Source organism: Neomonachus schauinslandi, chromosome 13 (assembly GCF_002201575.2).
Source record: "Neomonachus schauinslandi chromosome 13, ASM220157v2, whole genome shotgun sequence".
Taxonomy (NCBI): domain Eukaryota; kingdom Metazoa; phylum Chordata; class Mammalia; order Carnivora; family Phocidae; genus Neomonachus; species Neomonachus schauinslandi.
This window is the reverse complement of record NC_058415.1, coordinates 79,783,749-79,810,148: the sequence shown is the minus strand read 5'-3', so window position 1 is coordinate 79,810,148 and position 26,400 is coordinate 79,783,749. Positions and strand designations below refer to the sequence as shown.

Here is a 26,400-nt window from a genome sequence, read left to right as displayed (position 1 = left end):
GAGTTTAGAGGCACCTGGGCTCCAATCCCAGCTCTGCAACTTACCAGCAATGAGACCTGGAGTGAGTTATTTTTACCTCTTTTGGTCTCTGTCTTCTCATCTGTGAGTAAAATGGGGATAACACCTGTACCTACTCCGGAGGACCTTTGTGAGAGTTCAGGGAGGTGGTATGTGTGATATGCTGGACACAGGTAATACATGAGAGATGCTCAAAATGTGTAAATCCTTGTCCTCGTTTCTTTCCTCAAGAGCTTCCATCTGCTGGATGTAAAGTTAGTGCCTTCATTTGGGGAGTGATGATTTGTGACTCAGCCTCCCTCACCAGAACAGAGTTGGCAGTGTGTTTATAGCTTTGAAAGAAACACAAAGAAATCGCCTCCAGAGCTGTGAGGTCCTGAGACATCCATCTAGTCCAGCCTTCTTATTTCAGAGGTGTAGAAACAGGCCCAGAGGAGTGGTCTGCAAAGATCACAGAGGGTTGGTGGCAGAACCAGGGCAGGCATCTGACACCTCCAGCTTCCCTGCTTTTGGACACACTCATCTCTTCGGTTGAACTTAGCCTGTTCCAGGGCATCAAGGACTCTCCCTTCCCTGGGTTGGGGCGTCTGATGTGCCAACTTGTTCCTGCCCACTCTCTCTTTCAGGCTGTTGTTTTATTGCCGATTCAGGGGTGGATGAAGAAGAAGGACAGGTGCAGGACCATGAGTTTTGTAGACTTCACTAAAGCTAATAAAGGGGTGGGGGAGAGATTTATGGGATTACCGTTGACAGGGCTACTAGAGATATCTCAGGTCATCCTCACATCTTCACAAAAATCTTGCAGGATAGATATTAGCCCCCACTTTCCAGATTGGTTGAATCATTCATTCAACATATATTTTAAAATGCCTTCTGGGTGGCAGACATAGTGTTGGGGATATAGCAGTGAACAATTCAGAACACAATATCTGTCCTCATGGGCTTTCCTGTCTAGAGCAAAAGGAAGACTTTCTAAAAAACACAGAAATACATAATTGCAAAATGTGGTTACGTGCCACAAAAGAAAAATACGCGTTGCTAAGAATACAAGAAAGGACTTGCTTTACATTAGAGGATTAGAGAAGGCTTCTTTTGGAAAGTACACTTACATTTTAGCACACCAGGAAGACTTGTACCTGATTATAGGGAAAGTCACCATCTACCCACTCCCCCATCTTTTCAAGTTATTTTCATCCAGGATTCTTCTGACAGCCCACAGGGGAAGGTAGCAACACCGAGATGAGGAGAGGGTGGTTGACTTCACTGGCCCAGCTCTGTCAAAATTATCCATTTATTTTCTGGTGCATTAGGAAGGGCAGCCAGGGTTATGGAGAGCCCTGATCTAGTTGGCAGGAGCCGTGGGTCTGGCTTTGACACTTTGGGCGATTCATTTCCTCTCTCTGGGCCTCAGTTTACTGATCTCAGGTGCGTTTAAGCTTTGGGAGATTGGAGGAGTGTTGGTGACCACCGACTCAAAGGGATGAGCTTATTTGCTTCAAAATCAGTGTGCAAATTACTGCTTGATTTGGGATCCCACAGGAAGTATTTTTCTAAAGTGAGGCGGCGCTTGTTTATCTGAATTTCAGCTCAAGGCGAAAGCCTTTTGGATGCACAGTATAATGACCCCTAAGGTTAGGGGGTCATTGTTCTAGAAAAACATTTACTGGGTTAGGAACTCTAAGGGTCGGTGAAAGACTGGCTTCCCATCTCCCGCTTGAATTAACGGACCAAAGCCGGCCTTTGCCCTCAACAAACATGGCCCTTGCCCTGGCCTCGGCCTGAGTGCCCTCACAAAAAATGGCAGCCTGCCTCTCTTTTCTTAGTCTTGCTGGCCCAAGTGCGAATGCTCTTGCCCTTAATCAAGATGGCACCCGCCCGCGCTTCTCTGCCAGGCCTCTGGGCGCCGTCTGTCGGCTTCACCGTGCGCGCCTCGATGACCCCGCCTCGTTTCCGTAGGAAGAAGCGCCGGGAAAGATGGCGGCGGCTGCGGTTTGAATTCCAGCGGCGCCGCCGGAGTCCGAACAAGAGCAGGATTGGAGGGGGCGGGGACCTGGGGAGCCTGCGGGTCGCGACAGCGGGGGGAACCAGTTGGCCCCGCCGCCACAGACGCCAGCGCCACCACCTCCTCTGTGTCCACGATGGACTCGGTGTTGGAAGAGGACGTCACCCTCCCCGGGACGCTCAGCGGCTGCAGGTGCGGCCGGGGCTTTGCAGGGTCGCGGTGACCCGGCCGGGATTCCCGCTGATGGGGGTACACCCTGACCGAGACTTGGGGTTTGCCCTTGAGAGTGTTTGAGGGCGTCCGGACAGGGGCAGTGGGTGGGGTGGGGTCTGGGAGGGTGAGTGTCTCGAGGACTCAGCGGCTGATACTGAGTGTGGGGGGACCGGGGGTCCCGACCTGCATCACACCTGCCTCTTGTATTTCGGGAAATACTTTGAAGAGGGTGTGAGGGTCAGGTAAGGGGTTTTCTGAAGAGCGGGAGGAGGGGCGTGTACCATTAGTAGGGGCTGTTTGAGGAGTAGGGACCTTGGAGGTTTGCTTTCATTATGGGGAAGGTAGTTGGTGTGTCTGGACTTCGTTCATGGGATCACATAGTGGCTACCAAGACGGAGGCAATGAAGTGCAGTGGTTAAGAACCTTGGCTGGAGTTGAACAGAATTGGATTCAGATCCGACCCTTTAACCTAACTAGTTGTGTGACTTTAGTAAAGGGGTTTAACCTGTTTCCTGTCTGTAACATGGGACTGGTAGTAACATCCACCCAACAGAATTGGGGTGAAGATTAGAAGAGATGACTTCGCCGCGATTTGCTTGGCAAGAGTAGTGTTTGGCACATAATTGGTGCTTAAAAAATGATCCTGTTACCATATCATTATCACCATCATCATCATCATCATCATCATCATCAGTATGACAAATTGGGGACTAATGGCTGGGAGTGGCCTCCCAAAGGACCTGTCCCAAGAGGCTGTTGGAGCCCACATTGTCGGTGGGGCCTGGTGTCTTTCCTTTTGGTAGGAAAGCCTCACAGAGCCCTAGGCTGCTCCAGGGCTGGGGCCGTTTGGTTTTTGGGGGCTCCTGGTGGAGAGTGGGAAGAAGGATGTGGAGGAGAGCCCTGACTGAGAATCCGCAGTGTTTATCCAGGTCTGCTGGGATAGGCTGCTGGTTTTAGTCACAGACCCTCATTGAAAGGGTGACCATGTTATTTATTATACAACGCGGGACACTTTTAAGAGTGAAATGGGCACAATTAATATTTATGTCTAGACAGCAGGCATAAACCGGTCCTATCTTGGGCAAACCTGGACAAATGGCTACTCTGTTTATTGAGAACCCGTTATGTATCAGGCACAGAGCAAGGCCCTTCACAGCTCCCGCCTGATTGCATCCTGTGCTAATTCATCACGTCCCTTTCTCTTCGTCTGACTACCATTGTCCCAACATAATTGGGGAGGACCTCTCACCTGGATTGTCCTCACACCTGTAATAGTCCTTTCTACTACAGTTTGAAAGCCTTTTTAAAGTGTAAATCCGACGGTCAGTCTGCTGCTGTGTATCTGTTTAGTGCTTCTCATTGCCATTAAGATAAAGTCCATTAAGGGGTGCCTGGGTGGTTAAGTCGTTGGGCGTCTGCCTTCAGCTCGGGTCATGATCCCAGGGTCCTGAGATCGAGCCTCACGTCGGGCTTCGTGCTCTGCAGGAAGCCTGCTTCTCCCTCTCCCACTCCCCCTGCTTGTGTTCCCTCTCTCGCTGTCTCTCTCTCTGTCAAATAAATAAATAAAATCTTAAAAAAAAAAAAAAGTCCATTAATATTCTCTGCTCTTCTTATCTCTATGCCAGTTGATCAAGCCCTTGGGCTTTGGGACCCAGACCTAGGTGGGTTTCAATCCCAGTTCTGTATTTAACAACCTGTGGTCTTTGGCAAGTCACTCGCTCTTTGTGAGCCTCAGTATTTGTCATCTGAAAAATGGGTGAATCTGAAAGGATTTTGACCAGTGTCTGACAGAGTAGCAACTCAGCAGATGAACACAACTCTTCCCTTGCCTCCCTTTCCTGCCTTCGCTGAATATGTTCCTGTGACTGATCTCTTACCTGCTTCAGGCCCTCCCTGGCTCCCCATCACCCTCAGGATGTTCTTTAATATAGCTTCTAACGTCCTTCATAAGCTGGCCCCATTTACCTCACTGACCCCCTCTGTCCTCTCTGCCCCTGCCTTTCTCCTCCCCAACACTTCCCTCTCTGCCTGGCTGTCAAACTCTTTGTCACGAGTGGCCTTGCCTTGTCGTTCTTACTATTGGACCTGTGCACTCGCTTTTCCTGCTGCCTGGGTTGCCTTCCCTTCTCCCCTGTGCCTTATTAACGCCTCTTATTTTTCGGGTCTCGCTTAGATTTCAGTAGGAAGCCTTTGCTGACATACCCCCATCCCCACCTGGGCCCTCTGTGCTCTTCCAGCCACCCCCACCCATCACTGACCCCATCTCAGCCCTTATTTACCTCCCAGAGTTTTTTTTTTTTTTTAAGATTTTATTTATTTATTTGAGAGAGGGAGAGCATGTGCACAAGGAGGGGGAGGCGCAGAGGGAGATAGAGAAGCAGACCCCCGCTGAGCATGGAGCCCAGTGAGGACCCTGGGATCATGACCTGAGCCGAAGGCAGACACTTAACTGACTGAGCCACCCAGGCGCCCCTACCTTACTGAGTTTTATTTACTAACGCTGTTCAGTAGAAATATAACGTGAGCCACATATGTAATGTAAACTTTTTTAGGAGCCACAATGAAAAAGTAAAAAACAGGTGAAATTAATTTTAATAATATATTTGATTTAACCCAATATTTCCATATATTATCATTCTAAGTTGCAAACAATAAAAAATTATTAATGAAATATTTCAGTCTTTTTACCTTGCACTTTGAAACCTGGTATGCATTTTTACACTTATAAGCACTTCTTGATTTGGATTTACCACATTTCAGGTGCTCAACAGGTGCACGTGGCTGGTGGTTCCTGCATTGGATGGTGCACATACAACTGTAACGTGCCTGTCTCCCTAATTAGACTCTGACCTGTTGGAGAGCAGGGGCTGCGTTTTGTTCATCTTTGTAATGCCAGTTCCAAACCTGGTATGAGGCACATAAATGGGAGGTGACGGTATTATCCCCTTTTTACAGGTGAGCACACTGAGGCTTGGAGAGGTGAAGTGAATGGTCTGGGATTCCATAAAAAAGTACACGATGAAGCCAAGATTTACTTTATTTATTTATTTATTTATTTTCATTATTTAAATTTTAGTAGTTGACATTTGTGCAATATTGGTTTCTGGAGTAGACTTCAGTGACTCATCGCTTACATACAACACCCAGTGCTCATCGTAACAAGTGCGCTCCTTAATGCCCGTCCCCCATCTAGCCCGTCCCCCACCCACCTCCCTCCATCAACCCCCAGTTTGTTTTCTATCAGTTACGAGTCTCTTATTCGAGCCGGGATTTAAATCCAGCCTTACTGACTCCAAAGCCTGGCCCTCGGTACCTGTCCTGCCTTCCAAATAGCTCTCTGAACCCGAGCTGAGAGGCCTCTGGGAGGATTGTAGGGCTGTTGGCACTGGAACTGGCCCTTAAAGAGTGGCAGAAATGTCCTGCGCGGGACAGGTTCTCCATTAGAGGGTCACAGTGGAAGAGAAAAATCCCTGGAATAAAATCATCTCTTTTTATACTAATATGAGCACCCTTCTGCTTGGTAATTTCCAAGCCCCAGTTTTAGAGACTAAACGGGAAGTCCAGTTTGTCCCCAGACCTTTGTTGAATCAGGTCGATATGCGTCATTCTCTCCAAACTTGATCACCTGTGGGTGCCCCAAAGCGCTCCAGGCCTGTGAGAGTCAGGCTCAGATGCCAGGCCTGGGAAGCTCGCCCAAGCTAAGGCCCTTTACTAAGTCCTGCTTGGTGGTTTTGGAAGAACCTGTGCTTTTTACTCAGGACGACTGGGTCTGAATCCTGCTTCAGCCACTTACTGGCCGGGTTGCTTTAGTAATTCACTCAACCCTTCTGAGCCTCAGTTTCTCTTCAGTGATAATACCTACTTACCGGGTGACTATGTGGATGGAGGAAAGTTGTATGTATTCTGTGCCTGACACCAGTTGGGGGTGCATGAAATGTTAGCTGTTTTTGTTCTGTTGTTACGGTGTTGCATGGTTTCCTGGACAAAATCCTCGGTGCCCACAACCCTGGATTTGTCCCTTTCTTTTCATGCCGAGGGTTCTGCCTCTGCCTAACTGTGAGCTTCTGAAGACGTGGGCCCAGGTTTGTTCGTCCATGGGTTCCTCCAGTGCATGGCCATTAAGTGCTTGGGTAAATGAGGGGTAGACCAAAAGGAAATGATTTCCTGCAAGTTTGTATACAGTCGTACATTGTCAGGCAAAGAATGCCTTCATGGACTTTTGTAGAAGGAGGTTGAGAAAGAGGATGGTGGAATGAAATTTTGGTGAAGGTTTGAAGGCTTGATCCAGGGCTGAGCTTGGATCAGGGGTACCTCTAGGCTTGAAGTTTGAGGAATGTGTTCCCAGTCACCAGTATAAGCTTTAATGAGGGAGGGGAGCATGGCTCGCTTGTTCCCCACTGTATCTTTAGACCTAGAACCATGTCTGGCACATAACATAGTAGAGGATCAACAAATATTTGTTGAATGAGTCAATTTTGTTCAGTCTCTAAAAAGATAAATGCCATGTAAATACAGGCTCCATATTTATTAGTGAAACGCTTTGTAATCACTCTGAGAAAGTGCACACACAGAGTGTCAATTGGTATAGTCCTTCTGGAAGACAATTTGGTATTAAAAATATGCCCAGGTGTGTTTTTTAAAAACAGCTTTATTGAAATATAATTTGTATGCCATAAAGTTCACCCATACTATTCAGTGATTTTTTAGTATATTTACAGAGTTGTGCAATCATCACCATAATCTCATTTTGGGATACTTTCATCTCTAAGAAAGAAACCCTGTGTCCATTAGCAGTCGCTCCTGGTCTTAGCTTGGCTACTGTAACAAAAATGTCATAGACTGTGGCTGATTTATAGATGACAGAATGTATTTCTCCCAGTTCCGGAGATTGGAAGTCCAAGATCAGTGTGCCAGCATGGTTGAGTTCTGGTGAGAGCCCTCTTGTGGGTTACAGACTGCTAACTTCTCATTGTTTCCTCTTATGGTGGAGAGCAGAGAGAGGAAGCAGATCTCTTGTAACCCTTGTAAGGGCACTAATCCCATTCATGGGGGCTCCACCCTCCGGCCCTCATCTAATCTTAATTACCTCCCAAAGACCCCACTTCCTAATACCATCACTTGGGAGGGGGAGTAGGGTTTCAACCTAGGAATTCTGGGGGGACACAAACATTAATAACACTAGCTATTACTCCGGCCCTCTTACGCCCCCAGCCCTAGGCAACCACAGTCTACTTTTTGTCCGTGGATTTGCCTGTTCTGGACATTTCATATAAATGGAATCTTATAATATGTGGTCATTTGTGAGGTTCATCCATGCGGTAGTACGTCCATGACATACTTCATTCCTTTTTACGGCCAAATAATACTCTGTTGTATACATGTACCATGTTTTGTTTATTCATTCATTGGCTGATGACATTTGGTTTTTTTCCTGCTTTTTTGGCTATTATGAATAATGTTGCTATAGACGTTTCTTCATGTGTAAGTTTTTGTGTGGACGTGTGTTGTCCTTTCTTGGTATAGACCTGGGGGTAGAACTGCTGGGTCATATGCTAACTCTATGTATGTTTGACATCTTGAGGAACTGCCCAACACTTTTTACACTCCTTCCAGCAGTGGATGAGGGTTCTTCTATCTTCACAGCCTTGTCAACTCTTGTTATTGCCTGTCATTTTGATTGTGGCCAGCCTCGGGGGTGTGACATGGTATCTCCTTATGATACTGGTTTGTATTTCCCTAATGACTAATGATGTTCAACATTTTTCTTGTGTTTCTATAGCCGTTTGTGTACAGTTGATCCTTGAACAACACAGGGTTAGGGGTGTGATGTCCCGCGCACTGGAAAATCCACGTGTGGCTTTTGACTCCTCCCCCCCCCCCCCCGCCCAAACTTAACCACTAGCCTATTGTTAACCGAGAGCCTGATTCATAAATAGTGGATTAACACATATTTTGTGTGTTATATGTATTACATACTGTATTCTTATAGTAAAGGAAGCTAGAGAAGAGAAAATGTTATTAAGAAAATCAGTAGGAAGAGAAGATACATTTACGGTACTGTATGGTATTTATTGAGAAAAACATCTGCATGTAAGTGGACCCGTGCAGTTCCACTCATGTCGCTCAAGGGTCCACTGTATTTTCAAATCCTTTGCCCAATAAAAATATGTGAATATGTTTTGACCCAGCAATTCCCCTTCCTGTTTTCTTAGAGAAATTCTCATGCACGTGCACAGGGAGACCTGTATGAGGATATTCATAAAGCATTGTTTGTAAAAGGAACAACTTGGAAACAAATTGAATTATCATCAGGGGATCTGGTAAATACACATCCTTTCAAAAGTGAATTTCAGACTGTGACCCATTGGCAGCTCGTGAAATTCAATTTCGTAGGTTGCAACCAGAATTTTAAAAAATGTAATAGTACAGAATAGAAAGCATTTCAAGAATTAAGGGTGATACATTTCCTTCTCTGGGTTGTGGTCAGTCAAGTTTGAAAAACACTGCTGTAGAATGCTTTGTGGGAGTTAAAAACATGAAGGTAGATCTATTTGTACTGTCATGAAAACATCTTTGGGACACATTAAGTAAAGAAAAGATGCTGCAGAATAGTATATACAGTTTGAATGCATTTTTTTTTTAAGATTTCATTTATTTATTTGAGAGAGAGAATGAGAGAGAGAGAGAGAGAGAGCACATGAGAGGGGGGAGGGTCAGAGGGAGAAGCAGACTCCCTGCCGAGCAGGGAGCCCGATGCGGGACTCGATCCCGGGACTCCAGGATCATGACCTGAGCCGGAGGCAGTTGCTTAACCAACTGAGCCACCGAGGCGCCCCGCATTTGTTTGTTTTTAAGCCACAAAATAAAACTGTGTCCCTATATCTGTAAATACATAGAAAAAAGCCTAGAAGGATACATGTCTTGCTGACAACAGTGGCTACCTATTAGGAGGCTACTATGGGAGTGAGGAGTAGTCAAGAACTTTAGGCTTGTCTGTATTTTTTTTCCTCCCACTCCCTTCACCCATTTGCCCCTTCCCTTCTAGCAACCACCAGTTTGGTCTCTGTGTTCATGAGTCTGTTTCTGCTTTTTTGTTTGTTTTGTTTTTTTTAGATTCTCTATGTAAATGAAATCATATGGTATTTGTCTTCCTTTGACTTATTTAACCCAACATAGTACCCTCTAGGTCCATCCATGTTGTTACAGATGGCAAGATCTCATTCTTTTACATGGCTGAGTAATATTCCATTGTATGTATATGCCACATCTTTATCCATTTGTCTGTCGATGGACCTTTGGGTTGTTTCTTTATCTTGGCTATTGTAAATAATTCTGTGATGACACAGGGGTGCATATCTTTTCAAATTAATGTTTTCATTTTCATTGGGTAAATGCCTAGTAGTGGACTTACTGGATTATCTGGTAATTCTAGTTTTAATTTTTTGAGGAAACTCCATACTGTTTTCCACAGTGGCTGCACCAGTCTGCATTCCCATCAGCAGTGCAAGAGGGTTCCTTTTTCTCCACATCCTCGCCAGCACTTGTTGTTTCTTACCTTTGTGAGTCTAGCCATTCTGACAGGTGTGAGGTGATACCTCATTGTGGTTTTGATTTGCATTTCCCTATTGATGAGTGATGTTGAGCATCTCTTCATGTGTCTGTTGGCCATCTGTATGCCTTATTTTGTCTGTGTTTTTTGTATTTATGTATTTCTTTACTAATTAAGAATAAATAACATAGTGAAAAATGAGTTGTTAAAAGACAGACAGAAGTGCACTTGGTATAATTGTTTTCTGAATGTGGTGCCCAGTTCCAGCCACGGCTCCCCCAACACTTTACCAATGAAGCACTTAGTCCTCTAGGCCTTCCTGGGGCTTGTGGTGCGAATGGACACGGCTGCTGCCGCCCACAGCACAAAAGTGATTGTGCCTTAAGAGGGTGAGGTGGTGAAGCGCAGGCGAGTGTCGCTTCATTTGCTCACCGCATAGTTGACAAAAAGCAGCCTCGGTGAGGGTGCTCTGTGCCGATTACTGGAAATCCTCTACCTTGGTTCATTTGGACCTTACCACGTTCCCCTGGAGGAAGGCGAGAGGGGCACTGGGGTGGGGGGTGGGAGTGTAGAGATTAAGAGCATGGGCTTTGAAATCAGGCCAGCTCGGGTCTTTCAGCTTTCTAACTTTTCTGAGTTTCTGTTTTCCTTGTTTTTTTTTTTTTTTTTTTAAAAAGCAGCATTTAAAAACCACCACCTACTACAGAAGGGCCGTGGTGAGGCTACAGCGGGAGGCTGCCTGTCCTGAGCCTGGTGCCTGTTCCCCGTGGGTGCCCCACATGCTAGCTTGTTAGGATTATGCTGTATTTGGCTTGTGGGGAAACTGGTGCTGATTAGGTGCCACGTTCGTCTAGGAGCTTTGGGTGGCCCCGGGCACAGGTTAGCAAGTGGAATGGACCCTGGAAACCTGGATTTTGATCTCTGCGTGGCGGAGAACCCTTGTGATTTTGAGCCAAGAGGTTCCTTCCCCTTTTGGGCCTTTGTCTCCCCCATCGATAAAATTGTACCCAAGCCCTCTGCTTTTGCTTGCATAGTTCTCATTTCTAGTGGGGCTCCTTGAAACCCCAACCTCAGTCCCAAAGCTAAGAGCGAATGATCCGAGTGGGACGAGGGAGCTACTTAAAGCTGGAGGGTGGCTGGAACCTACAGGAGATTGCAGATGACAGAGATTCATAGCATTGTAAGAGTGGGTAGGTAAAGCCCAAATGGAAATTTGGCAGGAACCAGGCAGGAACTTCTGCATTAAATAATGGTTTCTTTTCATAAATGGGATGTCAGCTGTCATTTTTCAAACTTCATTGTTTGCCTCTTGGAAACTTGTCTAAGACCAAATTCTTTGGCTTAGCCTGCCAAGTAGTTTTCCAGTGTGGTTGATCTTGGCTTGAGTCACTGATGGGCCATCTCAGCCAATGGTAGTTAGTGGCTGTGGTGGAGAGAACCCCAGGTCGGGAATGTACAGACCAGACTGTTGGCTAAGCTTGACCAGTAAGCTGGTGTGGGACTTTGGGCCTTGGCCACTATCTGCAAAAGGTGCTGGTTGAACTTGATGTTAATTTTTAATATTCAATTTAGAGAATGGAGTTTGTTCTTCTAGTGATGGTTATTAGAGAAAATGAAGAAGTATAGAAAATTAAAAAACAGGAAAATATCTCTCATTTTCCTACAAATGATGATTTTTTAATATTTCCTTTGTCTTCTTATGGATGCATAGCCCACCTAGTTTCCAAGAAGGATTTGAGGTGACCTTAGTGTACATGTATTTTTTTTTCATAGTTGAAGGCATAGTCTACTGAAGTTTTTTTTCACTTCTCTTTATAGCAGACATATTATGTCATCATTCTCTTGATGTTGGAATCTTATGATATCCAATTTTTTGCTTGGTTCTGATCACAAAGGTCCATTCCCAACTCCAGAATTTGGCGATCAGGCAGAATTGTCCTCAGTACAGGATGGATTTGGATTTAGAAACATGGAGAGAGCAAACTGCCGGGAAGTCAAGCTGAGCGTCCACCAGCTCTTCGTTTACAGCTTGGGACAGGAAGGCATTATTGGAGGTTAGACAGAAAAGGCTTGGGTTCTGGACTTGGTTGTCCACTTAACTGCCGTGTGACTCTGGCCAGGCTGCTGAAATTATCAGCACCCTAGTGCCTCCCTTTGAAAATGCAAGGACTCTCGGGGCACGGGCAGCTCTCACGACGGAAAATCTTTTATAAATTTACAAAGCGCTGGATGTTTCCTGGTGACAGTAATATTTTGCTCCCATTTATGGAGTGCCCACAGTGTGCCAGGTGCCTTGCTGGGCCCTTTGTGTCTTTGATTGCCAGGGACTTACGAAGTAGCTGCTGTTCGCCTTTTAGGGATGGAGGAGGTGGGGCTGGGAGAGGTATACGGCAGAGCTTAGAACAGAATGCAGCGCCCTGGCTTCTGTGTCACGCCACACCTCCTGTTACGTTTAGTTTTCTGTCAGTGTCTCCAGATCCTCATGTAACCTATTTTTATAATTCAAGCAGTAAAATTTCTTGGATCAGGGGATGTTGCATTTTTGTGTGACATTTTTAAAGCATCCGAATTGGTGCTACGTTCTTGGAAGCTTAATTTTTGGTTGTGGTAGGCGTATTAATAATGACAGTAATAGTAAAGACAGAAACAGTAGATAACCACTTATTGAGTGCTTACTACGTGCTAAGTGTCATAAACATTAACTCGTTTAATCTTCACAGGGAGAGGGTGGTATCTGCACGTAACAGGTAAAGCGAGACTCAGAAACGTCATTAGCTTACGGTGTCTCTGCACCTAGTATGTATACGGTCCACAGAACACTTGATGTCCGAATGAATGAATGAATGACCATCCTTACTGAAGCTCACTCAGCTGTTAAGGGTTAGAGCCCCAAAGCCTGAGTTCTTCACCCTTGCGCTGTATGTCTCCCAGGTAGCTCAGCTGTGTGTTGTTGCTCGTTGCCTGTGGCCTGATGATTGTCAAGGGCAGTCCAGGCAGTCCTCACAGTCTCTGTTGTTCAAACACTAACTCATGTCTTCCTGCCTGTGCTCTCTCTTAGTGGCCTTGTTCCCAATTTACCAGACGAAGTGGATGGCATCAGCTGCATTGCTGGTTTGGGAGGTGGTGGTAAGTATACAGAGCCGGGCATTCTCTTGACCGTGGGGGCCTTTAGGCCTTGAGCCCAGGACTGGGCTTTGAAGTCCCTGGGGCCCAGAGCCTACCCTGGCATGGCCAGGTGCTCTCCGTAGGTGCTCAGTGTTTTATGTACCTAGTGAATTGCTGTTTACCTCCTTTCATAAACACTGGCGTGGAGGAATTGATGTCCTTTAGGCCATATTCCATGAGCTTTATTTCTTGCTACCAGGCTCGGAGAGATTCAGCCAGTGTTCGCCGACCTGGGCGGCTGCCTGGGGGCTGGGCGTTGAAGGCAGTGGGTCAGGCCCAGAGGATCTGCTGGTCTCGGCGCTGAGTGGCTGGCGGCCCCCCGTGCTGCTGAGAGTCTGTGTACCGAGGCCTTCCTGGCAGGCTGCTGCGTGCCATTTGCTGGTCAAGGCCCAGCATTCCTACACGGGCCTGCCCTTTGGAGACAAATAGTTGGTTAGACCACAGGAGACGGCGCTGAGTAAATAAGCAGTCTATTGTGTTTAAGCTGGATTAGGAGGAGACTTTCTGTGGGGCAGTTTGGCTTTTGCTAAGCATTCTTCATAATTTTTGTTTCTGAAAGAAGCGAATGCTCTCATAAGTGTCTATAGTGAAGGAAGTGCTAATAATTTGCCTTGTTAAAATATCTTAGAGATATTTTGACTTGTGTTTTTTTTTTCTCTTCTCCAAAGTGAGGAGATGTGCAGAAGGAAGAAGTTTTGAGAACAGACAATATCAGTGTTTATTTCTGGAGAATATTTTAACTTATAGGCCACCCTCAGGTTTTCCTTCAGAGCCTGTTAACTTCTACCTTAACACAAAATCCAGCAGTTTTTGTTCTTCCTGTACACAGGCAGTTAGAAGTGGAAAATTGATAGGACTGCTCTTTGCTTCAGCCCATAGTGTACGTTGCTTTGTGCCAAGCCCTGGGGTAAGTGCTGGGATTCAACCTTGAACATGGTTACGACCCAGTCTGGAAGATAGAGAGTTCAACAAAGAAATGTCATGATAAATCATATGATTGATGTGATGAGCAAAGAAAAAAGGGGCTGTGAGAGGGGGTGAGAGGGAGCTGGGCCAGGCAGTGAAGGGGGGAGGGGGAGGTGTGCCCCGGTGTGAGGGAGCTGGGTCAGGCACGAGTTTCTTAAAACACTGATATTGGAGCTGAGACTTGAGGAATGAGTAGGACCTAGGTAGGGACACAGGCGTAGGTGACAGAGCATGGCCTGTCTGAGAACCAGGAAAACAAGCCTGTGTGCCCTTTGCCTGGTACACAGGGCTCTTGACAATCTGCCCCTGCCCACCTCCTGAGCCCTTTTGTGCTCAGTGGTTTCTGAAGGCCACGCCTACCTCTGGGCCTTTGCTTGTGAAGTTTCTTCTTCCTTTTCCCTTCCTCTGTTCTACTGCCTCTTTAAGACTCAGCTCAAAGCTCACCAACGTCTTGGCTCTCCCCAGCCCCACTTCTTGTGCTCTCCTCTCCGAGCTTACATATTTCACCTATTTCAGTTCATGTATTCCTGTTGGTGACTTTAAAACATCCAGGATCGGATCACTCCTCCCCTGCTTATCATCCTGCCGCCTGCTCTAAGCCACCTTGGTCTCCATTCTATTCTGACTGGTCCCCTGGTTTCCCTTTAAGCGCCCTTCAGTCTGTTCTCAGCGAGGCAGCCAGAGGGAGCCTGCAGAAACGTAAGTCCAGGCATGTTACCCCTTAGCTCTGAGCCCTCTGGCGGCTCCCCGTCCCGAGAAGAGCCTACAAGGCCGTGCGCAGTCTGTCCCCCAGCACCTCACGTACCTCCTCTCCTCCTCTCCCTTTGTTTATTGCTGGTTCTCACGTGCATGGGGCTTCTCCATTTGCTTTTCTCCTCAGGTCTGCCCAGCTGACACCTTCTCAGTGCGACCTTCCCAATTTGGCCCCCTGACTTAAAATTGCAATCTTCACCAACCTTGGACCTTTCCAGTCCTTAGCCACTTAAGTGTTCTCCATAGCCTTTCTCACCTTCTCACATCCTATGTAATTGTCCTGTTATTTTGCTCATTTCCATCTTCTCTCTTCTAGAAGATCAGCTCTGTTTGTTTCCTGATGTAGCCACATCTAGAATGGTTCCGGCCAGAGAGTAGGCCCTCAGTGCATATTTGTTGGAAGAATGGATTCATTCATTACTCCGTGCACATGCACCCAACACCTAAACAGTGCCAGGCACTTTGTGAACAAGGTGCCAGTTTGTTTACCCTCTTGTCTTGCCCCCTAGATCAGAGCCTTTTGGGCACAGGCTCACTGTCTCCTTCACTGTTCTTTCCCCAGCACCTAGCATGGTGCTTGGCGCACAGTAGGTGTGTAATAAATGTTTGTTGGAAGAAAAGAACTGTGGAAAGCTTTGGGCATTGGCCAAGTGTGTAATCACCCTAAAGCAGGGATGGGCACTTTCCAACCTGCTGCCTGCATTTGAAAATAAACTTTTATGGGAACACAGCTTCCTTACTTATGAATTGTCTGTGGCTGTTTTTTGTGCTACAACAGAAGAGCTGACCAGTTGTGACAGATTTTAGGCTTTGGTTATGGCCTACAGAGCCTAAAATATTTATCGTCTGGCATTTTAAGAAAAAGCTTGCCAGCCCCAGTCAGTTAGATCTGCTTTAATCGCTGACACATGAAGATGGTATTCTGCTCAGCAGAATAACTTTATGACGAGCACTAAGGATGTACATATCAGCACAGTTCGGCTGGGCCACATGCCCGGTGCAGTTTTTGGGTTCGTTCTCTGACACATTACACTGGGGCTACTTTAAGTAATTTGTAAATATTTGAAATATAATGTTTTAGAGCTTTCCCTAGACTCAAGTCAGTAAATCACAACAGACAGAAAGTGCCAGCAGAATACACTGTGGAAGTTGTTCACGTGTGTGTGGTTTTTTTTTTTTTTTTAATTTTTTTCTTTTCTGGGCTCTATTCCCTAATAGGGATGCTGGGCAATTTGCATACCATGCCCTTTTCCTGTGTCTGTTTTACCTTTTTATAGTGCTCCCAAACGTGTCAGAAGAAACGGTGTCTCCCACCAGAGCACGGAACATGAAGGACTTTGAAAATGTAAGTGGAGATACCAAATCATCTTCCCTAACAAATCACGTCTGCTGCCGCTGTCCAACCAGGCCCGGGGCGGGGTGGGGGTGGGGGGGAGCAGCATATTTCTCGAGAAGTGTTGAAGCTGGATAATGCCAGAGTTGGGGGCAGTGATGTGTCTTGTGGGTGTTCCGTACCTACGCAGTCAGCCCTTTTGTACACGGGCCAGACACGGGTTCCGCCAGGATCAGCAGTTTCCAGCTTTGGGGAGTTTGGTGTCCTTCTGGTGTCCCGACCATGAGGATGTTCCCAGACCGCCCAGTGAGAGGAGCTAACATTTGCCGAAGGCTTCCCTGTAACGTAAGGAATGTTACTAATGGTCCCCATTTAATCCTTGCCAGAACTCTTTGAGATACTTTATATTATCCCCATTTTACAGATAAGAAATCATAAGCCTAGGAGAGACTTGTTTACAGTCACATAATACTTGGGTGGCGGAGCCAGGATTGGAATCCAGGTTTTTAAGGATTCCAGAACCATTATTCTTCCCGCCGCCTTGTGCCACCGCCTTGCCTTTTGTAGGCTTCATCTTTGTTGCTGTTGGAGGAGACGTGAGCAGTCTGTACCCAGGGCTGTGTACAGAGTGTCTGAGGACGGGTTACATGGTGATGGATTTGCCTTCCATGCTTAGTGTCTTCCAGCATTGTGTCTTTCATTTGTTAGTGGAGGGGGCTTGTTGTCAAGGAACAGGAAAATGAGGTTATTTTCCCAATTCCAGTTCTCCTTAACAAGTTACCTGTTCAGTGCTCTCATTTATCATGGGAAGAATTAGACCCTTCTTCATTTGTAGCCAAATGAAATCCATACTATGCAAGACACAGGAGATATTTATCAGGGAGAAGATGGAGGACAGAGAGAAGGACGTTCCACAATTATGTTTCTCTCTCCCCAGTTGTCTTTACAGAACAGAGTGGTACTGTCTCCAGATTTAATTTAGAATACTCATTACTGCTAATAGTTATCTGCAAACCACCAGTGACCAATTGAAGAAATGACTTGTCAGATCTCTGATGGAAACAAGTAATTTCTGAGCTTTGAGTTGTTCTAATTTCAGCTGTACAACTCGATCTATGCTGTGGGGTCTGGGGCCTCAAACAAATGAGATTTGATTATTCCGCATCGTGTATAATTAAAACATGCTCTGCTATTAAATGGCTGTTTCTGTTTTATCATAAGAGTAATAATAGCTACTGTTTATTGAGCTCTTGCTCTGAGCTGGGCACTTTAAATGTTCAGCTCTTCATGTGCATTCCTTTAATATAAAAGCAGCTCCGCAAGATACAGAGTTATTTAATTTTTGAAGGGCATCATTTTGAATTTTATTTCTAGATGGAAAAACTTAACAGAATCTTAGAATGTTGGTTTCGCACTTTATCGCCTGCCTTTTGAACTGGGAAGTATCTGAGAATTGAATCCAACCCTCCTTATGTAGGTCGGAGACACTGAGGCCCAGCATGTGACAGGTGGGGCTGCTCTGGGAGGCGGTCTCTGCTGTTTGGGGACCACAGCCTCTGGAGCCAGCTGTTTGCGGGCTCACTTCTGCTGGGGGACCTTGGGCCAGTCACTTGATCTCTCTGTCCTCTGTGATCTGTGTGATCACAGTTTCTGCTTCTTCGGGCTGTGGTGGGCCCTGAATGGGTACGTGCACGTGAAGTATGGGTAGGCTGAACACTGAGTTCATTCTGTGGGTTAGCTCTTTCTCCTCCTCACCGTTGTGACGTCCGCTCTTCTTTTTCTCTACTCTGCCACGGGAGTCAAGTCTCCCTTTTCTAGATGGGTTTCCGAGGACCTAAACACTGTTTTTCTTGAAGGCGAGAGGGAGCCTTCCACGCTGATATGTTTTAGGATTTATGTTTTTTCTTTATGACTGTAGTCCTTCAGCTGCTGTTTGGTTTTTATGGCATTAATATTTTTTTTTTTAAAGATTTTATTTATTTATTTGACAGAGAGAAACACAGCGAGAGAGGGAACACAAGCAGGGGGAGTGGGAGAGGGAGAAGCAGGCTTCCCGCCAAGCAGGGAGCCCGATGTGGGGCTCGATCCCAGGACCCCGGGATCATGACCTGAGCCGAAGGCAGACGCTTAACGACTAAGCCACCCAGGCGCCCGGCATTAATATTTTTTACTGTAGCATTTTCCAGAGCAAATTCTGCTGTTGAAATTGAAATGACCAAGTGTTCTCAGTGTCTCCCTCTCAAGTCTTTATGAGTCACTGAAATATTCCATTTGGCCTGAGCTACTAAGTGCATGATCTGTATGTAGAGGTGGTCTGAACTTTCTGTGGGATACTTACAAGAAATGCTCTTGGCATTAAATGCTAATTTTAAAGTCAGCATGCATATTAAAGAGGGGCTGGAATACTTTTGGTTTAAAGGGAAACTCATGATTCCTCTTTTTTTAAAAAATATTTTATTTATTTATTTGACAGAGAGAGACATAGCGAGAGCAGGAACACAAGCAGGGGGAGTGGGAGAGGTAGGGAGCCTGATGCGGGGCTCAATCCCAGGACCGTGGGATCATGACCTGAGCTGAAGGCAGACGCTTAATGACTGAGCCACCCAGGCGCCCCTACTCATGATTCCTCTTATGCTAGTCTCAGATGCTGGGAATCTGAACATCAGGGTCTGTTAGCTAATGTCTAGCAAGACATCAGCCTTCTTCTGGTTTTGTTCAGAGTTCATCCATTCATCGACAAATATTTTCGATATATGCCCTGTGCCAGGCTGTGTGCCCCGGGACTAGAGAGTCTGCGGTAGATTAAGACCGGGTAAGTGTCCCTGTCGGGGCCTCACAGGCTGGTTGGGGAGATGGATAGGGAAATAGTGCAGTGACAGAGGTAAGTACAGAGTGCTGTGGGGCACAGAGGAGGGCTCTGAACCTGGCTTGGGAATTCAGGGAAGCCTCCCTGGAGGAAGCATTCCTCCAGTTGGGTCATCAGGGACAAGTAAGGATTAGCCAAGGTGAGAGGACCAAGAGAGCATCCCAGGCACAGGGACTCAATGTGGGCAAGGGCAGCAAGAGGAATGCTGGGCGCAAGGAGTTTAGGGGATTATAAGCTCCCTTTGGCTGGTAGGAGGACATGTCAGGGGTCCTGAGACAAGTGAGGCCGAAGAAGGCAGGGGTCGGGGGTCTTGTGTGTTATACTGCTTTGGTTGACCTTTGTCTTGAAGATGAAGGGTAGCTGCTGGTGGATGTTAATCTGGGAGGGAAATGACCAGAATCATGCTTTTAAAAGACCCCAGGGTTGGTGCTGGGAGGAGGGAGCAGCGAGCCTGGTGGGGGGCTGTGGGTGAAGGGCTGCTGCATGGGGTGATGCTGGAGCACCGGGATGTGGTTAGGAGAGTCAGAAGGCGGGCAGGGTCCCAGATCTGGGGGAGCTCATCTTGTCCCTTCGTTGGACACGCAGGCGCTCTGAAGCCCAGGGAGGGCGCGGACTTACCCAGGCTGGGAGGCAGGTCTTCTGCGTGGGCAGTCTTCCCTGCCACCCTCCGCTGTCCTGTGCAGGTCCTCTCTTTAGCATGTGAAGGCCACTTGCCTTCTTTTGGGTCTTTAGACTGGTGATCTGTTGTCTCATAGCCTCATTAGCTGAGGCGATAATCACCGGTAGGGCAGGCCTGAGGGGAGGAGGCTGGCCAATCAATTTGGCCTTCAGTAGGAGCCTGTCTTACTGGTCCTTTCTAGCTGACGGTGTCGTGGGGGCTCCCGGACCCGAGGAGGTGTGGCAGAGGCAGCATTTCGTAAAGGGTTGTGCTGTCGTGGTGAGACCTGTTCTGGACGCTAGAGTCAATCGATTTCTCTCTCTCGCTCTCAGAATTTTTTGGGTGAGCGGGGAAGACTCAGAACCTGGATCAGCATATCAGTTCCTGTAGCTATCTTTATCTGTACGTAGAAGAGTTTAATTCTGGCTTTTTCTGTGACCTCTGGACAGAGAATGACATGGGTAGCTTTCCATCTCTGTCAGTACAGTGGATAGTGTTATTTAATGACCAGTAGTTCACAAAGACTTGTATTAAAAGGGAGGGCTTGGGGGTACCTGGGTGGCTCAGTCATTAAGCGTCTGCCTTTGGCTCAGGTCACGATCCCAGGGTCCTGGGATCGAGCCCCGCCATCAGGCTCTCTGTGCAGTGGGAAGCCTGCTTCTCCCTCTCCCACTCCTCCTGCTTGTGTTCCCTCTCTTGCTGTCTCTCTCGCTGTCAAATAAATAAATAAAATCTTAAAAAAAAAAAAAATAAAAGGGAGGGCTTGAAACATAGTTTATGTAATCTATTCCTGTGGGACATTCCAGGTTGTTTCTAATTTTTCACTCTTATGAAGCTTTGATGAGTATCCTTGTGCATATATCATCTTACAGTTCCAAGATTAGGTCCTTAGGGTAAATTCTGCTGCTCTTGTCTCATACTCGCCTGCCCTGAGGTGCTGGTGTTCTCGTATCTGGGCCCTTAGTCCTTTTTGTTGGCAATTCCTGGTCTCAGCTGAGGCAGTTGGTCAAATTTAGTGTTTTATCTAGGAGGTTTGCATCGCTAGATTTGTTCTGCGACCTCTCTGTGGTGAGTTACTTATTACCAGAGAAGAACTCCCCTCATCCTCCACCCCTGCCCCATTGGTGCTGCCTGGGAAGCTTTGCAAGCACCGTGGTATACGGATACGACATGGACTGCAGAATGACTAGAATGGGGCTTTAGGTCTTGCTCTGCTGCTAACTGACCTATGAGCTTGGTTAAGTCACTTCTAGAAGCCCATCTGTAAAGTGGGGCCAGTCCTGTCTTTGAGTCAGAGTGGTCCTGAGGGTTTGGGAAGCACCTCACATGATGCCTGGCACATGGTGGATGCATAAATGCTGGTGTGTCCATTCTGACCTGAGGACTCTGTTTAGAACTCCCTCGGTTCTAGGGACGTTGGTAGGCCTCAGCAATGCCCAGTTTCTCCTGGTCCATCTGTGAAGTTTCTTTGACCTTGGAATGAAGTCCCTAACTCCTTGCCATGGTCCGTGAGACCCTGCCCTGTGTGCTGGGCTCCTCCCGCGCTGCTGAGGTCAGCACATGCCTGTCCCCCTCACACCCTGTGCTTGGGCCACACAGGCTGCTCTTACTGACCCACATGCGTAGGGCCTTCTCGCGTGCTCCTCCCTCGCGTGCTCCTACCCCCTTTCTCTGTCTCCTTGAGTGGCAGGCCCCTCGACCTTCACGTCTCAGCTTTAATGTGACCTCGTTAGAGAGGCCGTCCCTAACTCCTTCCCCAACTCGCTAGAGACCCCTGTTATTCTCTCTGATAGCAGGCACTGAGCACCCGGCCTTTTCCACTATGGGTCTTACGACTGTTTGTAATTATGTATTTTATTTATGTACTTGCTTAACGTGTGTCTCCTCTCCTCTATCTCTGGTTCTCAGCACCAAACCTAACAGGATGGTGGGTGCTCGATAAATGTTTGTTGACTAAATGAATGTATGACCTTGTATAAGACAGCAGATCTGTAAATTTTGGTTGCCTTGTCTGTGACATGGGGAAATAATTTGTCTCATGCGGTTGCGACGGAGATGAAGTAATGGACGCCGGGGCAGCTCCTGGCGCAGCAGGTCTTCAGCACGGGAGGGCAGCTGCTGTTGCTGAGACGGTGGCTAAGAACTGCTAGTTGGAGGGGGGTGGAGCTTGTAATCGGGGTGGGGGCATGCAGGGTTATAGGAGAGCAAGCAGTAAGCAGGCAGGTGAGGCTAAGAAGGGAGAACAAGGGGTATGATTCGAACAGGCAGGAGACCAAGAACCCTGTGGGAGGCAGGTCAGTGGACTGTAGCTGGCCGGGTGCGGGTTGCGGCCACTGTCCGTGGTGCTGGCTGTGTTCGGGCCTTGGGACTCAAGTTTGGCTTCTGGCTGGTGGGCTCTCTGGTCAGTGTTAAGTGCAGGGTTCACCCATGGTTATGGCTCGTCCTTGGCCTCCTGCTTACCAGATTGAATGCTGTATGTTCTCACAGCTCTGCACATCCTGCCCGTGCCCTCCAGAACCTGTCCAGATGGCAAGCTGGGCAGCGTAAATTTTTACAATCTTTTTGATGGCCATTTGGAAAGAGAAAATTTTGATAGTCATAAAAATAGTATTATTCTTGAGCCCAGTAATCTGTTTTGGGGAAATCTGTCCTGGAAACAACCCAGTGGAAGGAAAAAGCTCTGCGTGTGAAGCTGTTTGTTGCCACATTGTGTACCACTGTGAAAAATTGGGAACAAGGGAATGATATTTTACATTTGTTATCTCTTTGTCTTGCAACAAGTTCCTGAGGAGGGTGTTGCACAGATGAGGTTGGAGAGATCAAATGACTTGCCTGTGAGCTAGGTGTGTTGAGAAACTAAAAGAAGGCAAAGTTAAACCTGTCCGCTTTCCACGAGACCCACTGAATCCATAAATGCTCAGTAGAGGAATGGCTAAATGGTTGGCTGTGAGCCAGTTTGGTGGAACCTAGGGCAGTCATCTCACCTGATAATGATGCGTGATTCTACAAAAACATGAAAAATATGTAAGATAGAAGACTAGGCTCATAAGAACATAAAAAGATTGGTTTCGTAATCTAGTTATATTCCAAGTGTTGTTTGGGGCCCAGTTTTTAAATTCTGTTACGGCTACAGTATTGTTTGTGAGTAAACAGATGTTTGCCTAGTAACTGTTTTTGTGATTTGAGGACATGAGGGAGAGTATTGGAATTAGAAATTGATTCCAAAGTGTCCTCCTCATTTTACGAACCTCGCTTAGCTGCTGCTGAGCAGAATGATCTCACATGTAGTATTGTTGAGCAGTCGTGAACTTTGGGCAGCAAGAGGTCATGGTTTTTGTGATGTCTAGGTGAGTGGTCTAATAGTTTTTGGACTTTCAAAGAGCATAAAAAAACTGATGATGGCCCAAAGATCTGTTTGTCGAGGGCTTGAGTGAGACATGGATTCCTTTGAAAGCTGTCCTCTATTTCCTGCCTGCCAGGTGCTGTAACTCATATTGTTGTCTCAACACTCCTGTGAGGTAACCGATTTTTATCCTTATTTTATAGACGAGCCAACAGTGGCTCAAAGATGTTAAATAATTTTCCCAAGGTCACATGGCTCACAAGTAGTGGCACTGGGAGGTCAGTCCATTTCCGGTGACCCCAGGGCCCTTGCTCTTCGCCCTTGCTGCCTTGAGTCCAAAGATGATCTGGCGGGGAGAGCTTCAGCTTTGGGGGCCCAGGCTCTTGCAAGTCGCTGAAACTGATCACCAGAGTTAGGTGCCTTGCTTAGATTTCAGTGGAGGTGAGCCTGGTTGGAGTTGCCCTGATTCTTTTTTAAGTTGTTGGTTTTTGTTTTTCTTCTCTTCCTGACGGAGCTCTAGGCCAGGCAAGGCTTTTGACAGGGAGTGGGAGGAAGCCAGAGTGACAGCAGCTCCTTCAGAGTCTGTCCTGCTGCTGAGCTGGGGCCTCTCTCCAGCTTTGGGAAGCACCACCCATAATCCTGTTGGGACATTTCCCGTTTCAGATGACTGCAGTTCCACAACAGTCCTGGGGTCCCAAGGGCCGGGATGTGGCAAAGTACAGCTCGTGTATTACCTTATGTTTCAGCATTAAGTTTCTAAGTCGTATTTGGTGGGTTTTATTTTGGGGGTATTTGTTCCTACTATATGGTAAGCTGTTTTTAGTTTTTCCAGCTCAAGGTTTTTTTTTTTTTTTTTTCATCTTATTGAATTTGATTCTCTTGAAGGGAAAAATACAAATGAGAAGAATATTAATATATTTTAAGTTCTTATGCCGTGCTAGGCACAAAACCAAAAATTCTAATTAATTTCTTTTAATCCTATACTCGGTCTCTGAGATATGTATTCCTTTAATCTATAAAAACGAATCGAGGCACACAGAAAAATGAACTTGACTAAGGTCATACACCTAATAGGGTGGTGTGGATTGTATTCATTCATCTGTTTATTCACGCATTTAACAAATGTTGATGAAGCATCCACTGTGTTCCAGATACCGTGCTAACACTTCAAGGGAAACAGCCATGAACAGACAGATAATGTCCCTGTCCTCAAGAAGTGGAATATAGTCATATAATCAGTGTGATGATAAATAATAGATGTGTAAATAAACGAGTACAGATTGTGAAGAGTTCTAGCAAGAAAATTAAGAGTTATATGTTCAAGAGCGACTTGGTGGAGGTTGTAGTGATGGAGGCCACTTTCGATTGGGTAGTTAGGACGGGCCTCTGAGCTGAGATGGAGAGCCTGGGACCGAAGCAGTCGCCAGGTGCTGCCCGGAGAGCCAGGCGGGCAGACGGACTTGGCGTATTTGAGGACCAGCAAGGAGGCCAGTGAGGTGGGCACATGCATGAGGGACAGGATGATAATGAGGCTGGGTAGGAGGGGTGGGGCCAGATCATACAACTCTCTGTGCCCATGGCAGGGAGTTTAATTCTAAGAGTGATGGTCAAAAATCAATGGTGTGATGGGAACCAGATCTGAATCTGAAGCCTGTGGGACTCTCCTTGCATCACATTGCCTTCAAGAAATTCTTTTTCTTGGAGAGAGAGAGAGCGCGAGTGTGCGCGTGTGCGTGTGTGTGCACAAGCAAGTGGGGGGATGGGCAGAGGGAGAGGGAGAGAGAATCTCAAGCAGACTCCTCACTGAGCATGGAGCCCGACATGGGGCTCCATCCCACGATGCTGAGATCATGACCCAAGCCGAAACCAAGAGTCGGATGCTCAACTGACTAAGCCGCTGAGGCGCCCCAAGAAATTCTTAAATGTGTCCAGCCAGCCAGCCAGGCAGCCATTGGGCATTTAGTAACTGTCTCTTACGTTTCAGACTAGAATGTACAAGATAAGTGTGGCTCCCAGTCTCTTGGAGTTGGCTTGGTTAGAGAAGCAGGCTACCAGCTGGTATAATGCAGTGTGATAATTGCTATTGTAAAGAAAGCAGAGGGTATGTGGAAACATTTAGAAGCATCCCCAGTCCAGTGTGATGGGGCTAGTCAGAGAAAACCCTAATGAGGGAAGTGGTATTAAGTGGAGAACAGGGCTGGCGTTGTTGTGGGAAAGATGGTGCCTGTATTTCATTGTGTTCACGTGGGCCTGTCTGGGGTTTGTATTAACCTTGTCAAGGCTGATTTACCTTTCTCTTGTTTTGTTTAAAACTCCTTTACCTATAAATAGGACAAATACTCTTTCAAGTGTTGTTGAGAATTGTAGCAGTGTGTACAATGCAGGTCTTCTAAGTAACCTCCATAAATATTTTATTGGTAGCTGAGTAATAGAATAAGTTTTCTCTTTATAGGAAGCATCTGGTGGAGTAGACTTTTTTGTTTGAATGAATGTTTTATGTGCTGTTTCCTTAAAACATTTAAAGGGAGGCTTTAATGAACTTACCGATTGTTTCTGGTGGCTGTTCTTGTTAGCGACAAAACTGAAAACTTCAGTGTTAACAAGAGGGCCAAGGACAGACAGTTTGATGCAGAGTCTGCTTAGCATTTTCTTTTATCCAGTCCTAAAAATATGTTTATTGAAAAGTATTATATGCTCTTACCAATTATTTTTAAAAATGCTGTGGGGATGTAGTAACATTCAAGTACAGCTATTACTATTTTACTATATTTCATTTTAGTTCTTTTTAAATCAACTTTATTGAAGTATAATTAACATGAGCAAAATTCACCAGTTTTAAGTGTTGGATGAGTTGTGACAAATGTGTACTCCCTTGTGAGCTGTCATAATCAAGATACATATATGTGTATATATATGTATAAGACATATATGTTTTTTTTGGGTATATGTGTGTACAGTTCTAGGCTCATGTAACTATCACCACAATTAGAATACAGAACATTCCATAATGCCAAAAAATTCCCATGTGTTGTCTCTTTGTGGTCAAACCCTCTCTTTACCCCAAACCTCTGGCAGCTAATGCTCTGGTCTCAGTCCCTATAATTTGGCTTTTTCCAGATGTCTTATAAATGGCATCACACAGTAATGTAATCTTTTGAGGTTGACTTCTTTCCCTTACCGTAAGGTCTTTGAAATTCATTCATGTTGTTGTGTGTATCATAGTTACTGAGTATTAGTCCATCATATAGATGTACACTTTATATATTCGCCTTTTGAAGAACATTTGGGTTCTTTCTAGGTTTTGGTGGTTCTTATTAAAGCTGTAGTAAACATTTGTGTACAGGTTTTTGGGTGAATGTAGGTTTTCATTCCTCTAGGGTAAATACCTAGGACTGGAATTGCTGAGTCATATGGTGAGTGTAGATTTTTTTGGGGGGGTGCGGTAAGGAACTGCCAAACTGTTATGCAGAGTGGTTGTGCCATTTTGCATTCCCATCAGCAGAGTATGAGGATTCCATTTGCTCCACATCCTCA

The 26,400-nt window shown here is 46.3% G+C and overlaps 1 protein-coding gene across 1 annotated transcript in view; it reads left to right on the top strand.

The window, feature by feature from the left end:
* The first annotated feature begins 1,992 nt into the window (after positions 1-1,992).
* Positions 1,993-26,400, top strand: part of CDK5RAP2 (CDK5 regulatory subunit associated protein 2) — a 177,339-nt gene continuing 152,931 nt past the window's right edge. The window contains exons 1-3 of the mRNA XM_044920803.1: positions 1,993-2,212; positions 12,841-12,908; positions 15,944-16,011. Of these exons, the coding sequence (XP_044776738.1) occupies positions 2,157-2,212; positions 12,841-12,908; positions 15,944-16,011 (192 nt within the window). The 5' untranslated portion in view covers positions 1,993-2,156. The remainder of the gene's footprint in view (positions 2,213-12,840; positions 12,909-15,943; positions 16,012-26,400) is intronic.